Below are 13,896 nucleotides of genomic sequence, written 5' to 3' on the forward strand. Positions count from 1 at the left end.
TCTTAGGCATTGTAAAACGACAGTAACTAGTATTTTAATTGGGCACTGAGGTTAAGTTGATACCCCTCTAGTTGTTACTCCATTGGATAGTGAAACAATGATGGCTTTTTACTGATATACTTTGGGATTATTTGCTATTCTAGATGGCCACTAGAAGAGCAGTACATATAGTTTTCAGGTTCAAAGGGACTCCTTTAGTATTTCTTCCGTGATTTCATCGACTCCAGGTACGCGTCCATTTTTCAGCTTTTTCATTGCTGTTGTCACTTTTTCAGTGCTTGGGGGTCACACTGGCAGGTCAAGGGGACCGGGGGGAAGAACCTCCTCCCCACCCAAGATTTTTTCTGGTGCCATATCCTTTTTTGCACTCTATTTTTAATGAAAAATTGTCAATTTGGTCAACTATTGGCACCTTTGTCCCATTGCCCTCCCCAAGATTGTGCTCTAGATCCGACCATGGGTCAACACTTATGTTAATCTGTATACGTGGTGTTTACTTCTGGATCGTTCCATCTGAATCTGTTCAAGAATCTCTCAAAATGGGAGGCCCATCTCTCATCAGTCTTATGTGGGCCCGAAATTACGTCCCCATTTTAATATTTTACAAGGGATTTCTTGTTTTTTACCAATTCGCTTACCTTGGTAAGCCAAACTACCCCTTTGATTGATCTTATCTTGCCCAACATTGCCTCTCCCCCCCCCCTATTCAATACGAAACCAGCTACTAACCTCATTTCCTACCTTAACCGCAGCAATGCTATTATCTTAGATAGCCCTAATCACTTGAATGCATTTATCAAGTATATCAGGATAGGACTTTCGTTAAAGCTCTTCTATTAGCTGAATTAAACGTTTGCTCACAATCTATAAATCTGCGAACAAAGGGGTCTGGTGACTCAAGCATTGCTTAAGACTTCACTCTTCAAAACGATATAAGCAAGTAAGGCCAGTATTTCTTTATTCATTTATTTTTTTTTACAGAGGCATAGTTTTCATACTCTTATAGTGTTTCCTTCAGGACAGGCCAACCACGAAATATATACCATGTCTTTTCCAAATATTATGGTTGTTTTTCTGACAAATCTAAGAGTGAAAATTTGGTCGACGCATCCTGTCACCATTCCGAAACTTCCTGAAACTTCGCTAAGTCTGCCAACTAAAAGTGCTCCATCTATGATGGGATCGTAGTGCTCTGCGGGTTATAATAAATATAATCCATGAACAAATTATATGACAAATTGAGTAGCTTATGCAAGTAGCTCTACATGTATATTCCCTCTCTTTCTTCTTTGTAATTGTACCTTTTAGATATTCATTCGTGATGGAAAAAATTGAAACTATGAATTCAGGATTTAAATATAATAATAAAAATAATTTATTCCGTATAAATTAATGAATTACATAATAGAAAAAAATAAGTACTTCATTCTCGTCCAACCTGGAATAAAAAAAATGCAGAGATTAATCCAGTCTAGATGTAGATCAGTTTTTTGATTAACCGGGTAGTTTACACACTAAATCTCCATTCTTGTTTAATATAATTTCTAAGATTTTAGTGCCTGGTATATTAATTGCAGAATATCTCCAAAGTGGCTGGTTTTTTTAGGCCTCCGAGGCCTCCTTTTTCCGAGGCCTCAGAAAAGGAGCTCTATGTCGATTGCTATGGTCTCACTTTTGTGTCGAAAAAAGTATTATGGTGGAAACTTCTACAATTCTGGTACTTCTGGGGGTTAAATTAAACCTTATTTCTTGTTTGACTAAAAAAATTAGAATCTGCCCGAGCACTAAATAGGTAAAAAAAAAAAAACAGAGAATGGACACTTTTATGCTCAACCATAAATATAAAAAGAATGTCTCGTAAGGCACTAGTCTAGCGTTGCTGTAGTAAAGGTCTAATAAGTCTTCAGTGTACCATTTTTTTTTCTCGTAGTGCTACTTCACATGAAAGGAGTTGTCGTGGAAACTTTGGATATGACTTATTCTATTAGAAATTGAAAATTATAGTGTCTTTTTTAACAGTCAAAAGTGATTAGAGGATAATTAAACCCGCTCCCTTGTGTTTTTCACTACTCGGCCCTTCGTAACCTCGTAATACACCTGATCAAAGTTTTGAGATAACAATTATGTTCATAATACTGGAAAAGTTCAATCAATATATCTCCAGGGATGACATGAGCCCATAGGCCCTAAGTCCAGGGTCGAATAGAAGTTGGCAACTGTTTCAACATATGTTTTATAATAAAAGGGGGGTATAACACATTATATGTTTTATACTGACCTTCTTTAGTATCTCAGAAACGGCTAGGGCTATCAAGTCGAAAATTTCAATGAATGGCGAAGGGCGGGGGGAACTGAGTTAAACCAAAAGATACTATGCTCATCCAGATTGACAAATTGGTGTATCGGCAATATCTTTGGAACAGCTGAGGGTATTAAATTGAAAGTTTCAAAGAGTGTTGAGATGGTAATTAATTAAATTGAAAGACGTTGAAGGCCTATTCAGGAGGGAGGGGGCACGGGGTTTGAAATCTCCCTCCCCAAAATGCTTTTCCGACTCGTAAAACACGTTACAAAAATGAATATAAATAAATTTTGGATGCGTTTTTGAACATTTTTTGTACCTCCTCCTCCGAAAAAAAATCCTGCATACGGCCCCGAAGACACTACTTGCATCCAAGTTGTTAAAATACGTATTTGTAGTATCTACGTCTTAGGGTAATAAGTTGAATCTCAGGGAACATTCAGGGAGATAATAAACTAAATTGAAAAATAATATGTGCATCCAGGTTTTCAAAAGGGGTGTATCTGCAGTATCTCAGAAACACCTAAGGGTATTAAGTTGAAACTTTCAGAGAACATCGAGGGGGATTCGAACTAAATCAAAAGATATTATTTGTATTCAGGTTGTCAAAAAGGCGTAATTGCAGCATCTCAGGAATGGCTATGGGTTTTAAGTTGAATATTCCAGGGAATATTTATGGGGATGTTTATTTTAATCAAAGATAGTTTGCTCCTGCGTGGTTTCAATATGGTTTATATACAATACTGGTACATACGCAGCAATTTTTTGTTTTTTTTTGGGGGGGGGCAAATCCATTGCCACTTCTTTTGAGTCAACCTCATTAATTCGTCGTTTTTTGCCCCTGAGCTTAACTCCGAGAATGGCTGCTTCATCCCCCTAGAGAAGGACCACCCACGAACAGATGATCTTCAAAACTAACAGTTAGCTCAGAGATTGCTTGACAGAGGGGGACAAATTGGACAGGAAATGGATTAATACTATGTTGATGACCCAATCAGGTAATTAATTACAGGCCTAAAAATCATCGAAAACGGTTAACACATTGTGTTTAGATCAGTAATTAGCCACTGCCCCTCGTTTTTTATTGTTGGTAATTAAGGAGAGTATTTTCGCTAACAGATTTTTTTTTTTTTTTTGCATTGGTGAATATTTGAGTGTGGCAAGGCATTGTCCTTCGAGTTTTTTTGGGACATAGGACTAAATCAAGAGCCACTATTAGCATCCAGGTTGTCAAAATGGAGTATCTGCAATATAGCAGAAGCTTAAATGGGTATCAAGTTGGATCTTTTAGGGAATGCTCAGTCAGCATTCCCTGAGCATTGCTGAGGGGATGTTGAGCTAAATCAAAAGCCACTCTGTGCATCCAGTTTGTCAAAAGGGCGTATCTGCAATATCAAAGAAACGACTGAGGGTATTAAGTTGATATTTTCTGGTTTACACTTATTTTTTTGTTTTCTTTTTATGAATGACTCTTGGCTTTCCCAAATGTCTCTGCTTAAAACTTTGATAGAAAAATCTCTTGTTACAATATGTGTTTTCAAATAATGAATTTTGTAGTAAGAAAGAGTCCCTAGTCTGGTAATGCTAAGTCCAAAATGGCATTTGAAATTAACTTACGTTTTTCCATGTTTCTGTTTTTAAAAACTCAAAAAGAATAAACAAGACTATTAACTAAATTAGTTGCAATTGCAAAGAGGAGTGACAATCCCAATAATTAAATTTGATCTTATATCCAGTGCTGTTTTATAGGTCATTCTTTCAGTATTTTGAACAAAATTCCCAAAAATACAACAAAGAGAGGTAAAATTCAATGAAAAGACAACAAATGAGACTGCGGCCAGTAGAGAGAAAAGATGAAAGACTAAAACAAGGGGGATATTTCGCCTGTGTGTAAACTAGGCTTCCTCAGCGCAAGAGAAACAAAGATAAAAGGAAGAAAACACTAAACTAAAATCAAATGAAACCACTACCAATATTAATAAATGCAATTGTTGCAACTGATCCACATAGCGAAAAGAAAGTATTAGAGTTACTTCAATGAGAACTGCTTTCATGTTCTCTGAGCAAATGACGCTTCGGCTTTTAGAAGGAGTAGGGAGTGATAGCACTACTCCTGTTTGTGGTAATTTTTGTGTGTTTAAAGTTAGACTTGATTCTTAATTTTAGTTTCTATTTTCTTTAGGATTTATTTATTCTATTTGTATTGGGATTATTTAACTAGTGCATGAAGTATTGCACTATACATCCTTCTTTAACTACTTCCATTGGATAGGGGATGCATTCCACCTAAACCATACATTCAATTCTTGAAGTGAAGTTTCTTCGGATGCATGCACTCGTGTGTTGGAACATGGAAAAAAAGAAGACAGTGATACGTATTTTTATGTGTTCTAAGAAATGGGCCTAATCCCTTAACTCGGTGGAATCCACCACTCAATATCATTCCCGTGTCTTTATAATTTAACAATTACATATGCTAAATGCACTTACCTAATTATTTATTCCAGGCTCTCGTGTTTCTAGGTTCTTCTTGCCAATTAGTATGATCTTCTCCACTATTATGTTCAAACGGTGACCATTGATCTTCTTCTTCTTCTTCTTCACCCTCTAGTGGCAAAGAGCCATGATCAGCTGGTGCGATAGATCCAGACGGGACTGTGAAATCTAATTCTCTTGGAAAGTCTTCGGGTAATTCGGAGAAAGGTGGTGCTACTGTTGCTGGTTCTCGAAGTGGTGCTTGCTGACCTTGTAGTTGGTCTTGTTGAAAAAAATTTGGCTGTTGAATAGGTCTTGGATTAGTAATTTGAACATATCCCTGTTGTCCTGCTTCACCCCGCTGAGCCATTGCATCTTGTTGCTGAGCCAATAAAGATGGTCTTAGTTGGTCTTGTTGAACAAATTGTGGCTGTTCAATAGGTCTTTGATTAGTAGTTTGAGCGTATCCATGCTTTCCTGCTATGTCCTGTTGTGCTGCATCACCCTGCTGGACCGCTGTAGCTTGTTGCTGAGCTAATAAAGCTTGCTGTTGAGCAAGGGCAGCTTGGTGCTGCAAAGCCATCATCTGTTCTTGTTGATCCAGTGCAGCCTGCTGCTGGGATATGACTGGTCGCGTATTTTGTCCATGGACTTGTTGTCCACTTTGACCTTGCTGGGCTATTGCAGCCTGCTGCCGTAAAGCTGCAGCTTGCTGTGTTCGCAGTGCATCTGCATGCTGTTTCTGTAGTAGTGCTGCTTGTTGTAATGCTGAATCGCTAGTGGATGGCTGTGGAAGTTGCTGAACTGGGGCATAAGACTGCTGAGATGGATTTTGGTTTGCAGCACCATATGTTGCTTGTTGTCCGATAGGCTGTGCCTGAGAATACAAATGCTGTTGTTGAGGAATTGATTGATACACAAGTTGGGCAGGATTTGGGTATGTATTTACCATCTGAGGAACTGCAGCTGGTGTCTGTGTAGGTGCTCTGTAGCTAGGGTGTTGAATTGGTTTAGTTTGTGCTTCTCCATACCCCACTAACCCGTATCCAGCTTGTGGCTGATAATTTTTAGGCTGTTGATATGCAGCAGGGGAATGATCTTTGTACGACTGCAGTGTATCATATGCAACTGGAGAAGAATATCCAGCACTACTCTGGGGCTGGTAAGAAGGCATGGGAGCAGGTACAGGTACACCTACCTCACCAATCGGCACAGGTCTTATGGATATTCCTTTGTATTTGTGTACTTTCCATAGTGGGTACATACCCCATGGTACATGGCTCAAAGCTTGAAGTTCTTTTTTGGTTTCTTTATCCTTTTTGAATAGACTGTCCTTGATTCCCCTTGCATGCCTTGAGGTTTCAATAGGAAGGTGAGGTGTTACTGGTGCACATGAAGAAAATGCAGCACAGGATATAAGGAATAATAGTACCTAGAAAAAGCAACTTATAGGGTTTGCTAAGGAACATCAAACTAAACAAAACAAAATGAAACTATGAATCATCTTCAGGAATTAGTGAAGGTATCTTTGAGCTCTTAGACACTTTGACACTTGACACTTGACACTTTGAGTATCTTTGACACTGAAATCTAATAATGATTATATCTACAATGCTTTTTAAACACTAACATTGGCAAAGTACGGGCTAAGGCTACGAGCCGGGGCTTCGTAGTTTAGGCTAAGCAAAGGCTATAGCCAAATACCAAATGGAGAAGATTATGTTTACTTAGCCATTTTTGTAGCAATGGAATAATCATTCAATTTAGTTAGTCTGATAATGACCATAAGATGAACTGCGAGTCTAAAAAACTAGTAACAGTGAGACATACAAGTTAATAAGCATAGGTTAACATTAAGAGCCTTGTTTAGGTTGTTTAATATGGCCCACTCTTCTTATTTGTTTAAATTTTGAATTGAGTTTGTGTTTATATTTGTATAGACTATTTTCAGTCCCTCTTAATCACTCCCTAACATTTTGATAAAGTTGTATAGTGTTGAACTAAGGTAATCAAACCTAGAATGAAACAGATCCCAGAACGCCAAGTAGAATTAAAATCCTCCCCTTTGAAATTCACCCTGCTTATTCTTTTTTTAAATAAATCATTAAATTTGGAGTTTTGGCTTCTGAGTTAAAATTTATGATAATTATTTCCTTGTCTTTTATTTCGCGTCTTTTGATCAGAGCACTTTCGGACTGTGAAGATTTTAGAAAATGTAACAAACGTCCCAAAATCGGAACCAACGAAAATTCTAATTTTTTAGATTAAATAAACATACTTTTCTTTGTTGTTCTCTTCAACTTCTTTATATTTTTAATGGGTGCCAGCTTTCGAATAGAATGAAAACTAGGCTTAAATTCTGTCTATAAATTTAGCCATATCTCTGTTATTAACGTCCAAGAATAGATATTGTAGGTTAAATAGGTATACAAACATAAACATTTTATGGGTAATACATATATAATAGGTAAGCAATACATTTATGGCTAAACAAGCAAATATCTACAAATAGGAAATAGCAAAATTTTATAATTGGCTCGTAGGCCTACGCGTGGTGAGAGACTTTAGGCCCGCCCCTCCCCCAAACTTCGGGATTTGAATGAATCCACCAGAATTTTTTTTGTATTTTCCATGTCAGGTCATTCATCTATATTTTTGTTTCTGCCTTCCCCCCGAGTACCAACCCCCTGAGCCAGATAGATTTATCAACACTTGTTTATTGAAATTATTCATTTTCAATAACAGCACACTTTAATTTTTCAGTCGCCTGTATCCCTTATTGCTAGATGATTGTTATGCAAAACTTAGAATTTGCACCAAAAGGGGGATTAGGGGGAACGACAATTCTCCTAGCCTTGGGTTCTATGCTAAGAACGAGCAGAAATAAAATAATGAAAGTTTTTTAATGAATTTTTCAAACGACGTTAAAACTTAGAGCAAATAGAAATTGTTTTGTACAAAAAGGGGATACCTCCTCTTCAACTCCAGTCTCTTTAAAACAAAATTTTAGTAGTGCTTCACTCAAAGGACTTTTGAGGTAAATACATATTGTTACTGGGTAACTGCTAATGTTTCTAATAACTGCATTTAAAGACATTGAACAAAAAGATCCGTTGGTCAAAGTAAATGCCCATCAGTGGCCCTAAAAGCGTTTCAAAAATACTTTATTTTTCCATTTTAATTTCCCTAGTGTTTTGGAATTCGTTATTGAAATGCTGGAAAGAGAAGTTTAGCGTGAACGGAGGGGTTAAAAAGGAGGCAGCCCCCTCAGATGCAAATAATTTCAGTTCATTTGAACTTTTAGTGTCGCTCTTTACTTTCATTAAAAAAAATTTCTTATTTAATTTTTGTTCGTTTCTAATATTTTACCTATGGCTACCGTAAACAGAAGGAGGCCTAACGCCCCCTCAATCCCATCACTACAGTAAGACTTACGGCTGTGAGAAAAACCACTAGAAAGGGGGGCTGAAGTTCAATTTTAAACGCTTTTCTTTAACATTAAATCTTGTTGTATCTAATGAGTAAAACTATGCCAGCAAAATATTGACGAAACGTGGAATACGTAAAGGCTATTCCACGTGGAATTGCCTTAGACCCAACAAAAGTGTAGGTGCTCCTTTTTTTTCCGGTTTGATTAATCTTTTGGATATAAAATAATATTTTAAAACTTTTGGTGTAATATTGGTATAAATTAAATTCAGGAAAGAAATCGTTTTTGTTTATGGTGTGGAGCTACCAAAAGGCCTTTTCTTTGAAGACATTATGTTCCTATGCATTAGAAGATTCTAGAAGAACTAAACAATTCAGTTTTGCTCAACAAGGTAAACATTTCTAATCTAAGCATGTTTTACAACATTTTTTGTGCTTCATGTGCTTAGAGACAACTATTACGAAGATTAATATAGTTTTGCTAGGGGACTGAGTTTGTCAAAGTTGAGAATCGTCTAAGACTGTTGTGGTTACTAGCAAAGGTTAACTAGCAAAGGTTAGCTTAGGAGTCGTTTTTTTTGTACTAGTGTTCATGTCCGCTCATGTTTTATAGGCTGCGACAAAAATAATTTTTGCTTGTTTTAAGTTTCAGCTTCGCTCTTTGCTTCCGTCACATAACCTTCGTTCTTGGAAACTTTGTCATATGAAAACACTCGCTTTAAACCAAGGTTTAGAAAATTGCCCTTAACTCTGGCTTGAGTGTACATTTTTTTTTACTCTGTTTTGAAAATACAATTCCGGTGATTTAAATAGGAATCGGAGCCATATCAGATATTTTTTTTAAATTCCCGACACACTGCTAAAAGTTGTTTAAAATTCTTCAAATCATAACTTATTGTAGTTATTAGGCTCAAAATACTTCTTTGGGCTTAATATTTGCTGTAAATCTTTTTATGAAAGTTCCTGTTCTTTAACACAAATTTTTTCTAATTTTATCAAAGGCTTGTGTATTGTTGAGGCGAGGGGGTTGAGGTAAATACTTCAAAAGTTGTTCCCGGGTCATTATTAGAGGCTAAGTCCATTCCTAAAAGTCACCTAACTTGACTTTTTTCCAAAGTATTAAATTCAAACATCACCGATTCCTGTGATTCCCAACTTGGGGGGTAATCCCAACCGGTCGGGCATGAAAATATTTTGGTGGGTCATTTGCAGGACGTGTACCCTTTTGCTAACAATTCATTAGACTTAATTTTGAAAAAAAAATCATATATAATGATGTCACATTTTTATGTATTCAAAGAGCAAAAAAGATGCATGATAGCATTGCAATAACGTCATGCGTTGTATAAAAGGAGTTTTATACACGCAATATTTTTCATTAGCATTAAATATACGTAGAGGACGACCCAAAAGAATGCCAGGTTAATGGCCTTTTAAGCTTTCTTCAGGTGAATACATGTAAAATTTCGAATAATAAAATCCAAATATCACAAGGGGGACATCAGGGTTTTAGAAATGCCTGGGTGGAGCACGGCCCGAAATCGGTTGGGAACAACTCGGCCCGTGATAGTTAAAAGTGTGAAAAATGCCATTTTGGTCGAAAGTTAGTTATTTTTGTGTCATGGTGAAATCTATGATTAGTTATATATATAGAATGGTCCAGTTAGAATTGTCATGTCTTGTACCATTACGAAGATAAACGAAGACCTTTTTATCAGGTCTTGTTTTAATTCAGTATGACAAAAGAGGTTTATCTTATAAAGCTATTACATGAGGACCTGGCACTTGTCTCCTTTTATGTAAAGAAAAAAGGAGACATACGGCATCAAATGGAATAATCATGATTTTCCTTAGAATAATTGAATTTAATTTATATGCTCCCTTTACCCCCATTAGGCTCATTCGTCAGAGTGACCACAGTCGACCGGCTCTCCATTTTTCGGCTCTCCTAAAAAGTTACAAAATGGCATAAATACCACTTTTAATTATCACAGTGGCACTGTTCTAGAATGTGGCACTATCACAGTGGCACTGTCCCAAAATTCTAACTAGTATTATTAAAAAATTGCACAATTAAGATTTTGTGGTTTCAGTTCTTTGTGAAAAATAACTAGTACTTGTCTATTATATAAAAGACGCTCGAAATGAAGTTTGATAACAATAAAACATGATAAAAATAGAATACTTTATTAGAAAAATTGCGAATGTCATTTGTGAATTAATAAATTGCGAGCTTAGGCGTCGGCACCGTCTCAAAGAGAAAGAAAAGTTCATTATTAACACGATTCTTGACCCAGTTCATTTTAGTTCATTTTTAACGTGATTCTTGGGGACACGGGTTAGTTTGCTTTGACTAGTGATATAATATAATGTCTCACATGGATGCTCAAATTAATGAATGAAATGTGGGTGTTAACAGAAAAACTTTGGGAAAATTGGAGGAATTGGTCAGATAGTGGAAATAGATGAATCCTTGCTTACAAAAAGAAAAAACAATGCAGGAAGAACCTCAACAGTGGGTGCTTAGTGGAGTGCGGGGAAACCGGTGAAAGATTTTTAGTGGAGGTCCCCGACCGAGGCGCAGAAATTTTACTCCAATAAATTAAGCGTCACATTGAGTCAGAATCGAGAATCATTTCAGATTGTTGGAAGGGATACAACCCAACTGAGCTTGAACAAACAGGTATCATTCATTTGAAAGTGAGCCAGAAAAATAATTTTGTCGACCCAGAAACTGGCGCCTCTTCCCAAAAAGTAGAGAGAATGTGGGGTTCCGAAAAGTGGAGGAACAAACGGCACTGAGGTACATCCCGCCATCATTTATGTTCATACCTAGTAGAGTACATGTGGCGGGCGGCAGTAAAGGCAGAAGGCCGAGTTCATTTTAACATGATTCTTGAGGGCATATCTGCGTTCTGGGAGCATATTTCCAAGTTATAGTTTTCACAATTTTGCTAAGAAAGTATTCTATTTTCGTCATTTTTCTTATTAGGATCAGCCAAACTTCACGTTTTATTTAATAGACAAGTACCAATAAATTTTATATGAAATTATTCAATCTTTGGCAGTATTGGCTGCATAGTTTAGGAAAAGTGGCGCTTATAAAAAAAATCACCAGAAAATAAAACTAAAACCACATGGCAAATAACACTTTAAGAAAGTGCAGCTTCCCCTTGAGGGTGTTGCAGTCTTTGGGAAAAAACAGGTTATAAATATTTTAACTTTTAAAGGTGAAAAGCATTGTTAAATTCATCTAGCTATTGTTGCATGTTTATTTTTGTGGTTTAACCCAGCATAACTAACAAACGATTATGTTCCCTTTAAAACCTCATGATTTTGAGAGAACCAGAACAAAAATATTGAAAATCACAATTTTACGTAAGAATAGGCCTAAGATGGATTCAGGGGTGAAAACTCTATTTAGTTAAATGTTTCTAGTACCTTAAAGCCTGGTCATTAGACAAATATTGCTTTTTAAATAGGCTACATTAAATATTATTTTTGGAATCAGAAGTTAAATTAAAGAACTCATTTGTAAATATACAAAAAAAAATAAAATGAAAGGTAATCGGCCTACCGATTTCATCACTTGTCCTATTGGAACCTATCCTTTACTGGCCAAAAGAATGTCTAATGCAAATCATATATTTACGCCAACCTTGTTTATTACGCTAGTACCGTTGAAACTAGTATACCTTGCGGTATTTCCTTATATCGAAAATAACAATCAAATTCCATAGCCTAGACACAAGGGTCAACATGATTTTTCAAGGGTATTATCTGTCATTTAATTCATTAACCTAAAGAAAACTTATTAGCTGCAAACTTTTCTTTTTAACTTTTTGAGGAATTTTTTGGTTTATTTGATAGGTTTTTGGAGGGAATTAAATTAACTTAAATTGTTTAAAACAACAAAATAAAAATAATTCCTATCAATTGAGGTTCTTTCTAATTTTTGTAAGGGTTGCCAAATTGTACAGTCAACATATGGTTAGATCTTGAAAAAATTGCTTCGAAATACCATTCGTTAGAGAAAAAGTAGCTTATTAGCGTATCCAAAATTTGTATAGCCATTCCAAGGTGAAGTAGATCAAATTTGCCCTCAAAGTACAGAAGGGAGGGCAAGAGGTTCTTATTTCGTGATAATGCATAGAAAGGGACATCTTCTATTTAGTTAATGAGATCATGGGACAAGATTCCATCACCAGTATTACAGGAATGTTTTCGCAATTTTATCCTTAGAGTTTGAAGTTGGAGGGGTAAAGTCCACAAATCCGTGAAATATCCTATTTTAGTGAATAAGGAGTCCTTTCTAAGGTTTTATTGATGGTATAACGAAAAAGTAAAAGACTTTTAATCTGCATATTATCACAATTACAACATTACGGAATATAAATTACGCGTTTCTTCTTTAGAATCGGCCGAAACCTTAAGTTGAAAAAGAGTTACTTAAGATTGAAGATATAACTAAGTCTTACAAAGTAACTTAGTCGAATACCCTACTCAAAATACAGAAGTCAAAGGTTTCAAAATACACAAAACATGGCTCATTTAATAATGTAGCCAAGTCGATTAATGTAAAAATCCTGGAACGAACTAAATAAGGTTGGTTTCAGTCATTTTTACTTTGTCAAACATAATAAGTGAGTACTTCCAAAAGTTATTTTCATTAAAGGCAGTATAATTGTCTGAATCTTTCAACAGATTCTGGCAGGAAGTTCCTCTTTGCAATTGGCAAGGTATAGAACAATCCAGAACCGACTTATTGCAAGAGTATCCTTTTGAGTCACAGCTATTCGGCTTACTGGAAAATTCACAACTTTCAGAAACAGCAACGGAGCAGGAGATAAATCAGTCATCATAAAAACCAAGACTCTTTCTTTACCCCCCGCTGAAGAGGGTTGATCTTGTTATTTTCGCTCGATTTGTAAACTTGCTTAGGAAGTGAAGCTTTATAGATGGATGTGTGGGAGGTAAGTCTTGAGAATGCGCGAATTTTGAGGCTGTTGAGAGCTTCTTCCAAAGATACGCAGAACTACTGAGGGAAGGTCTTGATCACTCCTGGTTCCAGAGATGGACATTAAAGCACATTATCTAGCCTAACTATCCTGTCCTTTGTCGCCATCTTCCAGAAAACTTCAGAGCTTCTTCGGAACACCTCACCTTCCTTAAATATGCTCTAGTTATCATCTTGTATACGCAGTTTTCATTACCTAGTAAGTCAGTATCATCACCATCTAGCACAATAGAACGAATATTAGAACTCTCAACAGCAGTTCCAAGGGTCTTCATATCTGCGTTGCCTTCTGCACAAACAACTTTGATCCCCCTTTAACATAAGGTTCTTTGGAACATGTGGATAAACTTCACCTTATTTTTTTCTTTCTTTTTTATAAATTCGTCTATCAGCATCTGAAGATATATATCTACAGGAAACAGCTTCTCTCTTCTGTTGAGTTTCACACGCCTGCTTTGTTTTTGGTCTTTTATTGCAGGTCATCCACCCTACCCGTCAAGAATCACTGTAAGGTATGATGGGTACTGGGTTTCGAAAACTATCCTATTATACTGGTGATAGACCATTTCTACATTCACTCAACCAAATAACACCATAGAAGACATCTTTTTCTATGTCTTATTGCATAATTAACTTTTGACCTTTTGCCCTCTTCTCCGGACTTGAAAGCTGA

The 13,896-nt window shown here is 36.3% G+C and overlaps 1 protein-coding gene across 1 annotated transcript; it reads right to left on the bottom strand.

Moving 5' to 3' along the window:
- Nucleotides 1-1,351: 1,351 nt before the first annotated feature.
- On the bottom strand, nucleotides 1,352-11,888 carry LOC136039607 (uncharacterized). Its single transcript, XM_065723496.1, has 3 exons — nucleotides 11,784-11,888; nucleotides 4,793-6,209; nucleotides 1,352-1,438 (listed from the first exon to the last, which is right to left on the bottom strand). Exons 1-2 carry the CDS (start codon nucleotides 11,790-11,792, stop codon nucleotides 4,797-4,799), a joined length of 1,422 nt encoding a protein of 473 aa, XP_065579568.1. The 5' UTR covers nucleotides 11,793-11,888; the 3' UTR covers nucleotides 1,352-1,438; nucleotides 4,793-4,796.
- Nucleotides 11,889-13,896: the final 2,008 nt, after the last annotated feature.

The sequence above is a fragment of the Artemia franciscana genome, chromosome 19 (assembly GCF_032884065.1).
Source record: "Artemia franciscana chromosome 19, ASM3288406v1, whole genome shotgun sequence".
Taxonomy (NCBI): domain Eukaryota; kingdom Metazoa; phylum Arthropoda; class Branchiopoda; order Anostraca; family Artemiidae; genus Artemia; species Artemia franciscana.